This window comes from Monodon monoceros, unplaced genomic scaffold, assembly GCF_005190385.1.
Source record: "Monodon monoceros isolate NGI ecotype Baffin Bay Population unplaced genomic scaffold, NGI_Narwhal_1 Super_Scaffold_20, whole genome shotgun sequence".
Taxonomy (NCBI): domain Eukaryota; kingdom Metazoa; phylum Chordata; class Mammalia; order Artiodactyla; family Monodontidae; genus Monodon; species Monodon monoceros.
The window spans coordinates 4169739-4188079 of NW_021703777.1; the positions used below are offsets into that span (position 1 = coordinate 4169739).

At 33.8% G+C, this 18341-nt stretch overlaps 1 protein-coding gene across 3 annotated transcripts in view; it reads right to left on the reverse strand.

Annotated features, from left to right (window-relative positions):
* The window catches only part of FSTL5 (follistatin like 5), a 708564-nt gene that overhangs the window by 110718 nt on the left and 579505 nt on the right, over positions 1–18341 (reverse strand). For all 3 annotated transcript variants that reach the window (XM_029235420.1, XM_029235419.1, XM_029235418.1), the window contains exons 9-10: positions 15762–15923; positions 11285–11419 (exon numbers count right to left, since the gene is read on the reverse strand). In XM_029235420.1, the coding sequence (XP_029091253.1) occupies positions 11285–11419; positions 15762–15923 (297 nt within the window). The remainder of the gene's footprint in view (positions 1–11284; positions 11420–15761; positions 15924–18341) is intronic.

Genomic DNA, 18341 nt, shown 5'->3' on the forward strand with positions numbered 1-18341 from the left:
TTCTAACTGCACTAAACTATAGTCTTTCTGAAAGTACAGAGTTGTCTTATTCAGTGCTAGCCATACGCTAGCAGCATGTTTGTTTGCGTGTTTGTTCTTTCCTCAGTGAATATTTCATAGGTGAAAACACAAATGAACAAACCTATTGTTCCCTGTAGATTTTTTGTTCACCTTACAATGAAAACTCTTAACTTTATAAATTTTGTAAATATCCCTTTTCTAATAGACATTAGAAAACAAGTAAGTTTGGATTAATCTTGAAATAGTATTCGCGCACTTGGGAATGTAAAAACTTCACACACATTTAAATTACATAAATCAAATTACAGCCATTGTAAAAAGTATTTAAGTTAGTTTGGTTACCATGGAAATACGGAAGTAATTTAAAAACGAATAAAAATGAAACTAAATTATAGCAAAATATTAAGTACGTGGCAGGTTCTTCTTAAATAACTTCTGAATGTATGGCAATTCAATATTTCTCTAATATGTGTGATTGCCGGGTTCCAAGGCATATGCAAATCCGAGCAGAAAATGTTGAAGTGCTTTCCAAAGGGAGGTGAAACTGACACTACCTCTAGCAGTGGACATTGAGTCCTATTTTTCCAAATCACATCAAGTCTTGGTGGTTTGCAGCTTTTTAATTTTTGGTATTCTGGTAGACGTAAAAATGGCACTTCTCTGTGATTATAAAGTGTGTTTCCTTGAAAACTAACGAGGATTAACATCTTTTCATAATATATATTGGCACTTCATCTTTCCTTCTGTCTGAAAAGTCTTTTTAAAACTACTGCCTAGTTTTCTTTGGTTTGTTTCATTTATAACTATCTATCTATCTATTGATTAATCTATGATACTAAGTTCTTATTAGTTTTTTAGGTAGACAATATCTTGAGGGAAAATTCTTATGATTAGAGCTTCTTAATTTTAATCTAATCATACTTTTTTTCTGAGGTTTATTCTGCCTTTGAAACATACCCCTAAAATTATATTCTAATATTGATATTAGTATAATCATAATTAAGACAATATTGGATATGATATATATGTATATGTATGTATATAGTCTTTACTTGAATATCATTATGATAATTACATTAGAAAATAACACTCCTTTTTTTCTTTACTATATGGTATAATCTTAGTCTTCTTGATCCAAACTGTATCTAGGAACACATTTTGACTTTCTATAAGCATATGTTTCAGACAAAAACAAATATTTTATTCACTAATAATTTATTTTCTCTTCAAATTGTACTATTAGAATGTTTCCAAAAGTTTTAGTATTAGTTATACCAGAGTTTAGTATTTATAAAGGTATGCATTAGACAGACAGTAGATCAATTTAGGGGAAAGATACTGTATTTAAATTGGCACACAATTTTACTGCATGAGTTAGAAAAGTGACTTTTAAGAAATGTCATATTTAATAACATTTCAAATGTAAAGTAATATTTCGCATGTAACACAAATATGGAAATGAACACAAAGTTGGAAAATAAAGCAAATAAGGAAGATAAACAGTAATCAAACTGTCTGACTCACTCTTTCTGGCATATTCGTACAACAATTAGTTCTTATCAGAACCCAGATATCTGGGCAAACAGAGGATAATAGGCACACAGATGTATAATCTGGGCTCTTTGTACACAGTTGATAAAAATGTATGGCATCAATTAGATTTCACAAAATGTTAAGAAGGCACCTCCCTTCAGCCCCTCACATGGGAGCCTGGGAATTTGAAAAGCACATTTGTTTTATTAACTCTTCACACATTGACACCATTTTCTGACAGAACTCCTATATCAGAGAACTCTAAGAAAATCATTGAGTGATAATTTTCACCTCTTGAACCTAAGTACAGGTTTCCCCACTATCCGAAAGTAGAAGGTTCCTGTGAAACCTTTTACAAACCAAAATGCTATAAAGTGAAGAAGCAATTACCTTAGGACACGTCTTGCTAAGGGAGGCACAAAATAAATGGAGGTAAAGCACAGATGCTCACAGACACCGTTCACAGCTATGAGGGATTGATGCTGAGATGCTGAGATGATGCTGAGTGTGGTTCCAGGGAAGGAGCTTGGCTGTGCCAGCCTTCCAGCTCAGATGCTCCCAACCTCTACAGGGCTGCTGCAAAGCGGGTTGGACGTGATTTTAGCTCTTCACCTTTCTTACTAGAAAAGAAGATCCTCTTAGGATTTCTTTTGGTTAGCGAAAGCTGATACTAACGTATTTGTAGGTCTTTCGTAAAAGATAGTGGCATAAATAGAATTTATGAAAATCGGGGGCTACCTGTCACAGCTATTTTGCAAAGGACTCACCAAGTGCAATACCTCTGGAATTATGGATTATCAAAGTGAATCCTAACGTTTTCTCCTGAACACCACCAACAAAGTATTAGTATATAGGTTTTCTAAAAGTTTCATAGAGACCTCATACTCAGCACTGTCACTGTATATAAGCTTATTTAGTCTGCAAGCCTGCAGAAATATAAATAAAATATCATCATTACTTGCCTATTTCTATCATAAAATAAATTAGGCAAATTGACATGGTATAATATGAGATGAGATACAGGAATATTCCACTGAAGGTATACAAGGTCCTGTAGACAAAATGGAGGAAATAAATCAAAATAAGAAAGCTTAGAGTCATATTTTGTTTTGTAGGCAAGGGATCCCTGATTATTGATGATTGTTGTAAACTTGTCAATTTGATGACATTCAGATCACGTAGCATCTTGTTAAATGAGAGACAGGCTTCCACTACTGGGCAAAAATGGCAATGCGTTAGAAACAGGTCTATTTAATGACATTGAAAAGCATGCTGTTTTGAAAATATAACCTTCAGATATGGAAACCACAAAGCAGATCATTTCACCATGGTCTGGGTCAACAGATGAAAAGATTTATGAACAAGTTACTTCACAGGATGCGACAATGTCGTTGGCCAAATTTAGAGCCTGAATATGAGAATTTAAGATAAGTAATGAAAGCTCATAAAATAATAAATGCTTATCAAGCATGATTAACCTCAACTTGAGTCTGATTAGTCTAAGTGTGCTTTATTTCACAATAAGCTTACTAATATGTAAATGTCGTGACAAATATTCACCAAATAGTGTTTTGGGTTTTTCAAAAGAAATATGCATTGTTCACTCTGCTTTAAAGTGTTTTTAGTATACTACTTCTATTAAATAATAGTCAGTGAATGTTAAACAAAAATTAACAATAATTTTCATTTATTGATTTACTTCATTTTTCTCAAATGTCTGTTTTTATTTGGTGCCTCTGGATTCCAGCACTGAGCTCGTAGCTATCAGCATTAACATCTCACCCTGGCTGTGATGTCCACACCATATCTTTAACTATAGATTTTCCAAATTCCTATTTATTCTACCTAACTCATATTGGTTGAGTATAAAAATGATTATTAATTGATAACTGGTGCATTTGGGTCCAGCTATACCTGATAGACTATGCTATTCTTGGTTTATACTGACTTCCTAGCCTCTGTAGACATAGATAAGATCCTACGTAAATGATCTCATTAAATCTATACAACTGCTATTTCGGAGTAAGTATTTTCTCTACTCTTTAAAAATAGAAAGTAAATGAAGACTAGAAAGGTTAAATAACTTGTTCATATTACCAGAATATGTTCTATTTCCAAAGTTTGTGATATCATATTTAAACTGCCTTTAAATGTAAAAATACCATATTTTAACCTATTTTAAGACCCTTTCCTCTACTTCTAAAATAGGCAAATACTTCTTAAACATTCATATTATCTTTTGAAATATTTAGGTACAAGTGGCTACATTTCACCATATTTCTAAATCCGTGTATTGTGAATTATACTTGTCATATTTTTATAATACTTATTAACTTATATGAACATTATATATTTATATAGTTTGTTCATTCTTGTAATCTTGTTGTAGAGTCTAACCCATTTAAAATATCCATTTAAAGAATCATAATGAATTTTAGTTCATAACAGTCAACCAATATTAATTTATTGAAGTTAATTCTAAACTAAGGAATGTAGCAATAGCTGAATATTTCCAATGTAATACTGACTGTGACAATGAAAAAAAGAAAAAATATATATAGACTAGTCTAACATATTCGAATATTATATTCCAATATTTCTGAGAAGCTAGATTAAACGTATCCTTTACTAAAATCCCAGCAAGGTGTCATAAAACCTGTGCCCAGGGCTTAATGCACATAGAGGCTTAAAAGCTTTCCAGAGAAGCCTACATTCACTCTGCTTTTAATTTACCATAATTCTGAAGATAAATTGTTATCATCTGGGAATTGCCTCCCATTGGAAATGGAAGTGTATTAAGTGCTTATGCTATGTGCAAGATGTTTCCAAATAAACAATGTTGTACCTCTACCTAAAATCCCCTCACATTATTTCAAGTCGTCTTCTACTCCCTGTTACAAGCACCAGTCTAGGGCCCATTTCTACTGTTCTTTGCATTTAATTCCTCCCTGTATACCATTCTGTTCAATCTTGGTTATCAAACCCTAAGCCTAATATAGCTGGAGATTATATTATTTTGCAGCATTTTCTTGTAGTTCAATTTGTCACATGAGAAAAATTCCAGTAGGGTTTGCCAACAAGCCTGTAACTCAAGGTTTTCCATTTCAAAGATTCAGGTACAAGAAAAATCAGCTCCCTGGCCTGTGATGCTTTGCACGAATTTTTCTCTCAACAGCATCATATTGCTGGGAAATACAGTATAAGAAAAAAATGTGGTTGATGCCACTATCAGAACTCAATTATACAGAAAATAGCTGGATGATTACTCTGAGGCTGTAGCCAAACAAAATCCGTGTTGTGTCATTTGACCCAAGAGTTGTAAATCTTTCCCCTTTTTTATTGCTGTCTACATGGGATTCAATACTTCTCTGCATCCTTCAGAAAGAAAACAGAAGAAAATCACCTTACAAAATAATTTTTTAGTATAATAGGAATATAAATTGACCAACATAAAGGGGAAATAAAGTGTAGCTTTTGCTTTGGCTCTGGCAAAAGTGGACCCTGGCAAAATATGTATTTTTTTATTTAAAATATCTTAATAGCTACATTAAAAGAAAAATTATACTCTTATCAGCAGAGTCAATTTTTTAGAATGAAGATATATAATATTTTGTTTGGATATATAATACTATAGATGTCAATATACACTCACATCTCCATCTCCATCTATCTCTATACCTATATCTCTGTATATGTATCATTCATTTTGGAAACTCTGATTTCTAACAATTACTAGATTTTCCAGTCTTATTAAAAATGATTTTTGTCAATGTTTCTAGCAAGAAGTAATTATTTTCAGAAAATTAGTAAGAATCAGCATAATGTCTAGCATTATGGTGAGTGCTTTACAGTTATCTATACAGAAAACCCTTAGTGAGTTAGTATTTATACTGTATTACAGATAAGGACATTAAAGCTCAGAGATGCTAACTAGTAGCTCCAAATCACAGGACTATTATGTGGTGGAGGAATTATTCTAACTCATGTCTTACTCCAAAGTTCATGCTCTTCTATTAGACCAATCTGCTTTTTAAACATACAGTTGACACTTGAACAACATGCGTTTGAATTGTGCGGGTCCACTTATACAGGGATTGTTTTCAATAAGTACATACTACAATACTACACGATCCGCCGTTGGTTTAATCCATGGATATGGAACCACAGACACATAGGACAGACTGTAAAGTTCTACTCAGATTATTGACTGCAAGGGCGGTTGGCACTCGTAAACACTGCATTGTTCAAGGGTCAACTGTATGTTGTATCCTAACACAACTAAAAGGACAAAAGACCTCTGAAATTATTTTGGATAAGTGAGTAATTTTTAATATATGTAAATAAGAAGAGTGAAGTCATCATTGATGGGTCCGTGACTGTTTTCTCTGTTTTTTTGAGAATATCTGTCAACATACAAATGTGACTTGCATAATTAATATTATTAGTCTTTTTTCCATGGAATTACTAGAAGAGAACCCAGCGCAATTCTTATGTTAGGACTTAGAAAAGGCTATAGTTTTCCCTGATGTGCTCGCCACCTGATTTTGGTATTGTTATACAGAATTCTGACAGTTTATTGAGTACTAGGAAACATCCCAAGGAAACTGCCTTCAACTGGACAGTCTCACATTTTCAGTTCATTCTCTTTTATCACTACTAATATTCTACTCAATTAGTTTACTTATTTAGCTTTATTCTTGTTTTAATTATGTGCGTTAGTTTCTAAAAATGGCTATTTTCACATTAACAACTATATATGTATATGTTCTTAATAATGGTGTCGCAAATTTGTGGAAAACAAATTTAACAAAAATTAAATTAGTTTAGGGAATTCCCTGGCAGTCCAGTGGTTAGGACTCGGCGCTTTCACTGCAGGGGCCCAGGTTCGATCCCTGTGTGGGGAACTAAGATCCCCCAAGCTGCACGACGTGCAAAAAAAAAAAAAAAAGGTTAAAGTTGTTTATTTAAATGAGAGTTAAATTTGTTATTGCAAAGAAACTGTATTTGCATGCCTATAAAATAATAGAATATAAACATGAATTAGTGATGCTTGAGACTTCTGGGTTACAACTAAAATCCATTTTTTTTTTTTTTTTTTTTTTTTGCCAAAAGCAATGTCATGAAGTTTTCCCTTATGTTTTCTTATAAGAGGTTTACATTTTCAGGTTTATACCTAAGTCTTTAACTATTTTGAGTTGATTCTTGTATATGGTAAAAGATGGGATGTTCAGTTTCATTCTTCTATGTGTGGACACTCAGTTTCCCAGCACCATTTTTTGAAAAGACTATCCTTTGGCAAACATGTGTTCTGGAGCTCTTGTCACAGATTAGTTGACTGCATATGTGTGGATTTATTTCTGAGCTCTCTTTTCTGTCCCATTGGTCTACATGCCTGTCTTTACGCCAATATCATACTGTTTTAATGACTATAGTTTTTTAATATATTTTGAAATCAGGAAGTGTGATTCCTCCAGCTTTGCTCTTCTTTTCCAAGATTTTTGCAGTTATTCTGGACCTTTTGTTGTTTCATATGAATTTTAGGAACTGTTTCTATTTCTGTAAAATGCCACTGAGATTCTGATGGAAATAGAATTGAATCAGAGACCCCTTTGGTTAGTACTGACATTTTAAGAGTATTCATTCTTCCAATCTATGAGCACAGAATATCAGAATATCTCTCCATTTATTTGTGTTTTGTTCAATTTCTTTAATCAATTCCTTATAGTTTTCAGTGTACAGGTCTTTCACCTCTTTGGTCAAATTTATTCCTAGGTATTTTATTCTTTTTGATGCACTTGTAAGTGGAATTTCTTTCTTAACTGCCTCTCAGATATACATTGTTAATGTATAGAAACACAACTGATTTTCATATGTTGATTTTGTACCCTGAAATTTTGCTGAATATGTGTATTAGTTCTAACAGGTATTTTTGTGGCATCTTTAGGGTTCTCTCTATATGAGATCATGTCATCTGCAGAGACAATTTTGTTTCTTTGGATTTGCATGCCTTTTATTTCTTACGCTTGCCTAATTGTTATGGCTAGGACTTCCAACATTATGTCAAATAGAAGTATGAGTGTGTATCCTTGTCTTGTTCCTGATCTTAGACGGAAAGTTTTTTTCAGCTTTTAACCATTGAGTATGGTGTTAGCTGTGGGCTTAAAAATATATGGCCTTAATTATGTTGGCGTAAATTCTTTCCACACCTAGGTTGTTGAGAATTTTTATTGTAAAGGGGTGTTGTCAAAGTATTTTTATCATGAAAAGGTGTTTCAAATGTTTTATTTGCATCTACTGGATGGTCAGGTGATTTTTATCCTGTAGTCTGTCAATGTGCAAGTCACATGTACTGATCTCCTTATGTTGAACCATCCTTGAATCCCAGGGATAAATCCCATTTGATCATGGTGTATGTTCTTTTTAATGTGCCACTGGATTCAGTTCATTAATATCTTGTTGAGAAATTTTGTACCTATGTTCATCAGGGATACTGACCTATACTTTTCTCAAAAGCACAGGTAGCAAAAGCAAAAATAGCCAAGTTAGAATGTATCAAATTTAAAAGCTTCTGCACAGCAAAAGAAATAATCAGCAGAGTGAAAATAAACTACCTATGGAATGGGAGAAAATATGTTCATCCTTTATATCTGATAAGCATTTAATTTTCAAAAAAAAAGCAACTCCAATAACTCAATAGCAAAAAATAACCCAACTTAAAAATGGGCAAAGGAGTTGAACAGACATTTCCCCAAAGACATACAAATGGCCAATGGACATATGAAAATTTTTTCTGTATCACTAATCATCAGGGATACAAATCAAAACCACAATGAGATATTATCTTCATACCGGTTAGAACAGCTATTATCAAAATAACAAAAGATAAAAGTATTGGCAAGGATGTGGAGAAACTGGAACTTTTGCACATTGTCTGTGGGCATGTAAAATGGTGTAGCCACTATGGAAAACATTATGGAGGCTAAAAATAGAACTACCATATAATATAGCAATCCCATTTGCGGGTGTATTTCCAAAAGAATTGGAACCAGGATCAAAGAGATAGCTGCACTCACATGTTAATTACAGCATTACTCACAACAGCCAAGATATGGACACAACCCAAATATCTATTAACAAATCAATGGAAAAAGAAAATTTTGTATATTCATACAATATAATATTATTCAGTCTTACAAAGAAGGAACAACATGGATGGACCTGGAAGATGTTATGCTCATTGAAACAAGCGAGTCAGAGAAGGAGAAATATTGTGTAATTATACTTATATGAGGTATCTAAAAGAGTCAAAATCATAAAAGTAGAAAATACAAGGTGATTGTCAGGGGAAGGGGAGAAGGGAGACATGAAGAGTTGTTCAATGGTTATAAAGTTGTAGTTATATAAGATAAACAAATTTTAGAGCTCTGCTGTGCAACTTAGTCCTGTAGTTAACAATACAATATTGTACACTTAAAACTTTAAGAGGGTTAAGCCGGTATCCTTATGTTAAGAGGGTAGGCCTTATGTCAAGTACCTTTTTGAAATTCATTAATTAATTACAAAACTAAAATCTGCTAGTTTTCACTCTTTATCCTTCAAAATGTCACATGATTTGAATGCATAACTAATACCTATACATATTTCACTTCCAGAGTTAGAAAACAAAATTCTCCAAATCTTTCATTTGTATTGTTTATTATAAGATAGCTTTGAAAGTTCTATTAACTATAGATGTAGTAAGGCCTGCAATGCTATGTCTTATAAAATTAATATTTCTGATTTTAACAGCATATTGCTAACAAAATCTCTTTCGGACTTTCCTGGTGGCTCAGTGGTTAAGAATCTGCCGGCCAGTGCAGGGGACACGGGTTCAAGCCCTGGTCTGGGAAGATCCCACATGCCACGGAGCAACTAAGCCCGTGCGCCACAGCTACTGAACCTGTGCTCTAGAGCCCGCGAGCCACAACTACTGAGCCTGCAGGCCTAGCGCCCGTGCTCCACAACAAGAGAAGCCACTGCAAGGAGAAGCCCTCGCACCGCAACAAAGAATAGCCCCCGCTCGCTGCAACTAGAGAAAGCCCACGCACTGCAGCTAAGACCCAACACAGACATAAATAAATAAATAAATAAATACTTAAAATGCATTATTTTGACCTGTCAGAGTTTAAGGTGATAAAGTAAAATAAACTGAAAACATGATTTCATAAACAGCTTACGATTAAACTAACACATTTCTATGACAAAATTGTATGAAATCTTCCAGTAAAGTGTTTCTCAGATATACATGCTGGTAGATAGTGATCCACTGATTAAAGAAGCTACAGCTAGGGGTTTCAATTTTGTAATAGAGAAATATGTTGAAAACTACATGACCAATATTAAATAAAAATTAAAATACAGAGTTGAAAGCAAAATCTGTCTCATCAGCACCATCATAAAGGACAAGGAAAACTAAAGTTTTCAATTACTTGTCACCCAAAATTAATTTTTAACAGGAAATGAATTGCAAATTGGGGTAAAGAAACTATGGTGGTCCTTATCTAGGTCATTAAATCCAGTTTTCTTTTCTCTTTTTTCACCTTAAGAATTTTATATTTAAGTATTTGCTTATAATGATGGTTGTCCTAGCCAGACGAAATATAGATACAGATATACCAGTAGTCAGGGCCTGGGTAAGACCCAACTTCCTCATTGGATCCACTCATATCTACATGCACTCACCAACTGAAAGAGGAATAAGAAGATTCCTGGGACAATGTTTCAACCTCGTCCAAAAACTGGCTCAGAGAATTGCATATGTAAATGGTCCTCAAAATATAAGGATCCCTGCAAAAACTTAGACTGATAGGCGGTACAGACAGGTGCAAGACTTTGGGACAAGGAAAATAGCCATTCCAAGCACATCCAGACCCAATCCCAAAACAGCCATCCGTGGCACATGTGCACCAGGGGAAGAAAATGTCTGAGTGTTTGCCTATAGAGAGCCCACTTGATAAATGCTGCAAGAGTACTCTGAGTTCTAAACAATTCAGCTGTAACCAAAATTCCATCTTTAGCATCCCAGGCCACCATATCCCTTTCACTAAGTACTAATTTTTAAAAAAGACAGTACATTTTTGTTAAAACTTCATGAAACAACGAGGAGACAGGTACAGCAATGACAAAGGCTTTCTAGCTATAAAAGGAGAATAGCCCATGGGGTGGTGTTGGTGCCGGGGCAGCGGGTGTCTCAAGGTGGCTTACTTCTCTGACTGCTGCAAAGAAGGGCTGATGTACAGCCACTCGGCCAGGACTACAATGCAACTTCAAAAAAAGAATGATTGATGTATTAAAACTACAGAATGCTCCTTGGCTGTACTGTAGGACCTTGAATTCCAAATCATTTGGGAGAAGGAGTTTGCAAAGGATTTAATTTCCTATATGAGCAAATGGGAGGACAGGACCCAACATATCTTATGTACACTTGCCAAAGAAACAAAGTCATTTTAGTTGCCGTATTGAAAGTTTCACAATCTTGTATTTAATCCTTAAATCTCCTTTTTATATTTCAAGAATTCCAGCCTTCCTATACATGAAAACTGCTTTTGTTTGCTTGTTTTTTCTTTTTATGCATTGCTCTTTTCACAGCGCTTTCTGATGCCTTTGTTTTTGAAAAAACTTACTTGTAACGTTGAGTATGATGTGTGTGTGTGTGTGTGTGTGTGTGTGTGTGTGTGTATTCAATACTTACGGGTCTTTCTAGCAGAATCTTCCACAAAAAGAGAAGAAATGTCTTCATCCACTCCTGCTTCATTTTTTGCGATACAAGTGTATGCCCCTGTATCTTCATATCGCACATTGCTAATATGAACCTCGCTGCCATTTGCTGAAAACAGAAGGCAAATGCAACCTGTAAACTACAATTTCAGTTTTGGTATAGTGGTTTCTGATTACACAGTCAAACAGTTCTCTTAGCTTATCCTAATTAAACTGTTTCCCTTCATACTTCCATGCTTTGGAGACATGCCAAATTATTCCAAATGCATTCAAGTGTTTCATAAATTGTGCTGTCACTCTATTACAGAAATCCCAATACTCTGTATCAAATGCACACACACCATATTTTATATTCATTTCCTACCTTGCATAAGAAGTGTTACATATTGAAAACTATAATTCCATTTCTATATTTATTTTTAATATTCATAATCCACGTTGTCCTCAGCTTTTACAACAGTTTTAATTAATACCAATATGGTTCATTTACAGGAAAATACTTGTGAAAAGACATGTCATAAAGGAATTAAGTGAGCTACATCATGCAAGTATAATACAATGCCATTTAGCACAAGCATATTCTTGAGTCTGAATTATATATCTGGAATTATTAGGTATAGGGGACAGAAAAAAAAACACACGATTTTTTGGGTAAGATTTGCAGTCGTTTGCAAGAAATATACCTAAAGTAAGCAGTATTATAATATGGAAATTGATATAGTCAGTGTATAACCAAAGGGTTAAGGGAATGATTAATCCAATTTTTAAGCTTTGGTAAAATAATATTTGCAGCTAATCTCTGAATGAGTTGCATTCCCCGAAGTGGAAACCAGGGTATAATTAATCATTTACTGTATGTTGGCAATATAGGAGGTGCTTTTACATATATTATTCCTTAATTGTCCCAGATAATAGCTAATTATCAAATGAGGAATCTGAGACTCATGGAATGATCTTATGCAGGTCACTCCCCTCAAAGGTAAGGGCTGGACTTCTGTTCTATCAGACCCCAAGGTTCAGTGTTTTAGTGCTCATTTGTTTAGGTTTGCATCTTTTCTTTTACTTTCTTTTCTTTCTTTCTGTATGTCTCTGTGTGCATGTTTGTGGTGTGTTCCATGTTATCCAATCACAAGGACACCATGAACTATGTGCAGTAGAAAGGGGCACGACTCTGTGACAGAGAGGAGACTAAATAATCAGAGCCGCTGTTTGGCGGAGGAAGGTAGAAAACCAAGGGGAAAAGCACTTAAATGTCATCCCTAGGAGGATATGGAGAGGCAGTGAGTGTTTGGGGAAGGCTAGTCACTGAAATCACTGGAACCTCTTTCTTGATTTACAGATAACACTGCACTCCTCCATTCCCCCCATCCTTTGTTGAGAATCACTTCCCCAAAACAGTTGGCAGGTTTTTATTGGCAGGGCCGCTGAAAAAGGCCAGTTGGCTTTGTGGGTTACACAATTTGTGTGCCAACTTCTCACCTCTGCCATAGCAGCATGACAGCAGCCACAGACACTATTTTTTTAAATGAATGTGGCTGTTCTAAAAACAAGCAAAACAACTGCTTTATTTACAAAAATAGGCAGCTTTCCAGATTTGGTCTGTGGTCCTTCATTTGCAGACCCCGGCTCTAAAAGATGAGAAGAAAACAATGTACTTAAGCCCAGATCAGCTTCTTGTTTTATGTGAAACATGGCCCTCTCCAAAGACCACATACTTAAGGTAAATTCTCTAGAACTTTTTTGAAACTTCAATTTATTCCCTCTTCAAATTCTCTCTTCTCAATATTCTTATATGTTCTTCTAACCTATGTGTCCCACTATCTTTCCCTCCTTTCCTACATAATCTAGCATATCTAGATGTTTTCTACTCTATGACCAGAACTACCAATTTCCGGGTCCATTTATCATCCTGACACACCTGCTTTCAGAACTAGAAAACATTCCCTGCACTTAAGTTTTTGATTAAAGTACTAGACTATTACATAAGCAAATTTACAAATTTTCAAATTCACGATCTCCAATTTTCAAGTAACAGGATGTTACTTGACCTTTAAAGTTAGTTGCATTTCATACCCTACTCCACTTTTATTTCAGATCTTTAGTCTTTGTTTGATGTCTCCCGGCATAATAATAACTTCTCACTCTAAACAGGTTGCCTTGTTCTTTAAATCATGAAATACATAGAAGTGATTAAAAAGTAAGCCCAAATCATTTCACAACATATGTGTAAAGTATCATCGCCTTGTATACCTTAAGCTTACACAATTTTATATGCCAACTGAATTTCAATAAAAGCTGGAAAAGAAAGAAATTAATCCCCAAACCTCCTGTTTCCATTTACATCTTCATTTTTATTTAATTCTCAAAGGAAATTTTCTATTTCTTTCCAAGGCCAACCTCCCCTCCTTTTTTGTTTTGTATTTGTCCCTCCTTCCCCTGTTACATTATTCATACATCTTTCTCTTTACCAATATCCTTTTAAACCAACAAATCGTCCAAGAAGTAAGAAATATCTTCATCAGTCCTAAACCTTCCCACCAGCAGCTACTACTGTTGATTTTTTACTCTTTCAAAATTTGGAAAGAGGTTTTTATACTTCTTCCCTCCTTTTCATTTCTAAGCCCACTGAGGACTGATTTTCTAAATGTCACAAGGACAAACTAATCACTAACCCATGAATATATTTTAATGATCTTCCTTGACCTTTCTATGCCCCCAGCACTGTTGAACTTGTTCCCATCTCTGGCTTTCTTTTCTTTCATTCCGTAATCACCTTGTTCTCCTGCCTCTTTGCTAATTATTAGTCCCTTCGGATATTTATCTTGATTTGCCCGCCGAAGTATTTCTGCTTTGTTGAATTTTACTTCTCATAACCATATCATCCCATCTATTGCCATAGTTATCAGTTAGTGCCTAGACTTGGACCTCACATACCAATGCTAAATAAGCATCTGATGAATAAATGGGTAATTAAATAACTATGTAATTTGGTAATATGTGATCATATACAACGCCACATGGAATTTCACAGTCCTGTGCACCCAGATGTATCTCTTAGGTTCTGCGTCCTACTTACATTTTATTACTTGTCATAGTCTCTCAAAAATTAACTTATTTTCTCTTATTTTAAAAAATGATAATAGCTATTTTACAAATGCCCCAATCTTTCAAATGTTGAGTCTAGAGTGTAACCAACTCCCCAAATTTGCCTTCCTGTATATTTCTAAAACAAAAACAAAGTAAGTTCATATAATATGGTTTGTTGCTATCAAATAGGTAAGAGATGACAAAATCAGAAGCTAATTAGACTTTCATTCAATTTAACGTCAGTTTATCAGATCAATCCTCATCTTAGATTACAGACACCATGATGCAATCAGTAGACATAAACATGTAAATTTGTTGGACCTACTTATATTAACATAGAGATTGCTAGGATTCAGCTTTGAAAGGTCAAAAATACTTTCACATGTCATTTTTCATTTGCAAAAATAAATAAGTAAATGATTTAAAAGATTTATTTTAAGATGTATACCGATAAAGTGTATTCACTCTCTAAGTTGAATAATAAGAGCAGTCTATTCTTACAGAAATAATTTTAAAAATGAAAATATATTCATTTCTAAAGTATGAATTGAATTAATTTAAAAGCATGGAACAAGGGATGTAATGCCATGCAACAGATACTCCAGTAAAATGACTGTCCCTGGGCCACTCCTGACAATGGAAATAAGATTTTTACATTTTTTTGCTTACTAGTATAATCAACATATATGAAACTGCTTTTGCATTATTTAGATTATTTGACATTAGAAAGATTGCCTGGTTTGCTTTTCACATACCACTCATTTGTGATTATTATGATCTGTAAAATAATTGATTAATGTCTGCACATTAGACTATTAGAACATATAGAATATTTTATATATTAGAATGTAAGAACTTCATAACTGTAAAACTACATAAATGTGGAACATATTTAGTAGCATTTTGAATTTTTTCTCTTTTCATTTCATGATGCAAAACATTTCCTAAAGAATTTCTTATTTTTGACACTCTCTGTAATATATATTTTAATATATGATTTAAGCATTTAAAATTGTCTCTTCAGAAATGTATTCAATGAAGAGATCCAATTATTCTGTTCCCCATATCTGCTATAATTCAGACGATAAGATTTTAAAAGAAAAAATTTAATATTTTACTTATGACAGAAATAATGACATAGCTTATCATTATGACAAGACTATTATTTAAAACATTAAAAATATTAAAGGACTCTATTTCAGATATTATGTCTTAGGTACAACCATATCTTTTTTCATATTCATGATATTCTTTTGCCACCAAGACTTACTTGCTCTTTCTTATAATAATGTAAAATGTGTTATAAATTTTAGAATAAAATTTTTACATTGTCATTTAAGAGGAAAAATGCAAGTAAAAAGCACCTTGAAGTGTGAGTTGCTTGGACAGCTTTGGTGTAATATCAATTCCATTCTTCAGCCATCCAAGCTGAGGATTTGGTATGCCCTCAGCATGGCACCTGAGACTTGCAGTTACCCCAGGTTCTCTGGCCTGACTCTCTGGATACACCCGGATTACAGGAGGGACTAAAAGAAGAAATGGAAAAGAAAGTGAATGAGTGATCTGTATTTGCCATTTGATTTTCCAAAACGAAGAAAAATTGCAATACGAGAAAATTACAATTATATTATTTTAATGATGATAATTTAATGAATGATATTTCTACAGGTCTTAGTTTGCAAATAATAGCATCCACTAAAACGTACCAGTGTCCCCTGGATAAAAGCTATTCTGAGACTGCACCAGGGAAAATATAAGCTGAGCCTGGGATATCTTGATTCAATAACTAAAGAAGTCCTTAAGGAATGACAGAAACATATCAAAAACTACAAAGCCAGTTTAAAAAGGCTCTCATTCACCAAATCTGAAATAATTTGAGCATTGAGATAATTATCAATTATAAAGGAGTATAAAGAATCAAACAAGACTCGATGAATTCAGTAACATAAATAAATGAACAAATATATAAATGGGAGAGAAGAAAAAACTTTTCCTTACTATAGCATCTTTTAGAAATTAAGATAACAATTCCACTTACAATACATCCAAAAATAAAATATTTAGGAATAATTTCACCAAGAAGGTGAGAGACTTTTACTTTGAACACTACAAAACATGTTGAAAGAATTTAAATAAAACCTAAATCAACAGAAAGACACCATGTGTTTATGAACTGAATAATTAATTGGTGAGATAATAAGATTTGGTAAGATGACACACAATACTGCAACATTGATTTATAGATACAATGTAATCACTATCAAAATTCCTAACTGCATTTTTTTTGCAGAAATCGAAGAGCTAATCCTCAGTCATATGGAATTACAAGGGGCTCCAAAGAGCCGAAACAATCCTGAAAACGAAGAATGAAACTGGAGTTCTCATATCTCCTGATTCCCAATCATATTACAAAGGTATAGTAATCAAAACAATGTGGTACTGGCAATAAGATAAAAATATACTTCTATGGAATTAGAATAAGGAGCACAGGGATAAACTCATACATCTATGGTCAATTGATTTTTGACAAGGATGCCAGGAAATAGTGTAAATACAACTGACGAAACAGGAAAAAATTGCAGATGATATCTGATATGAGCCTGGTATCCAGAACATACAACGAACTCGTACAACTCAGCAACTAAAAGACAAATAGCCCCCTTCTGCACAGCAAAGGACACCAACAAAAAGTGAAAAGGCAACTTACAGAATGGGAGAAAATATCTGTAAACCACTATCTGATAAGGAGTTAATATCCAAAAGGTACCAAAAAGTCATACATCTTAATAGAAAAAGAATTTAAAAATGGACAAAGGACCAAAATAGACATTTTCCCAAAGATATACAATAGCGAACAGGTTCGTGACAAGATGCTCCATGCCACTGATCATCAGGGAAATGCAAATCAAAACCACAATGAGTTATCACTTTATATCTGTTAGGATGTGTCTTATCAAAAAGATTAGAGATAACAAATGCTGGTGAGGATGTGGAAAAAAAGGAACCCTTGTACACTGTCGGTAGGAATGTAAACAGGTGCAGCCACTATGGAGAACAGTATGGAGGTTCCTCAATAAATTAAAAATAGATCTATTTCCAAGTCAATAAATTTCTCCTTTCTGCTTAAGTAAGCCTTAACTAATATGGATTCCTTCTGAACTTTAGCCTCAATATTCTCACCAGGAAAACTGAGATTTGATTTATGTCTCTTCTGGAATATGCATCAGTTACTCTGGTGATAACGTCAGTAGCAGTACCTTTAGAATGAAAACTATAATATATTCATAGATGTTATGGAATGTGCTGAATGCTTTGTAGTCATGTTGATTTGAAGACGAGTCACAGAGAGGTTAATGGCATCCCCAAGTCACAAAGCTTATTAGAGTCCAGAGTTGAGGTTAAAATCAAGGGAGGTCTGGTTCCTGGGCCAATGCTCTCTACATTTCAGTTTGCCCTTAACCAGTCTGGCTGATTGTGGTCTGTAACAGCCACTGAATTTAGCCATAAGAAAGAAAATCTGATGGGTATTAAAAATAAATGTGTTCCAAATTTGACTTGTCAGGACTTCCTGTGGCAAAAAAATTATATATATATATATACATGAATATACTATGAATTATATATATTGGTATAATATGAATTATTCATATAATTCATATATGTATAATTATATTCATATAATATGAATTATATATATATGATTCATATTCATATATATATATATACACACACACACATATATATACACACACATACATAAATACATATATATACCTTATGACCCAGTGATCCCACTTCAGGGTATATATCCAAAGGAAACAAAATTATTATCTCAAAGAGATAGCTATATGTATGAACATCTTCCTTATGTTTATAGTAACATTATTCACAGTAGCCAAAATATGGAAATAACCTACATAAGTTTCCTTCAGTTGATAAAAGAA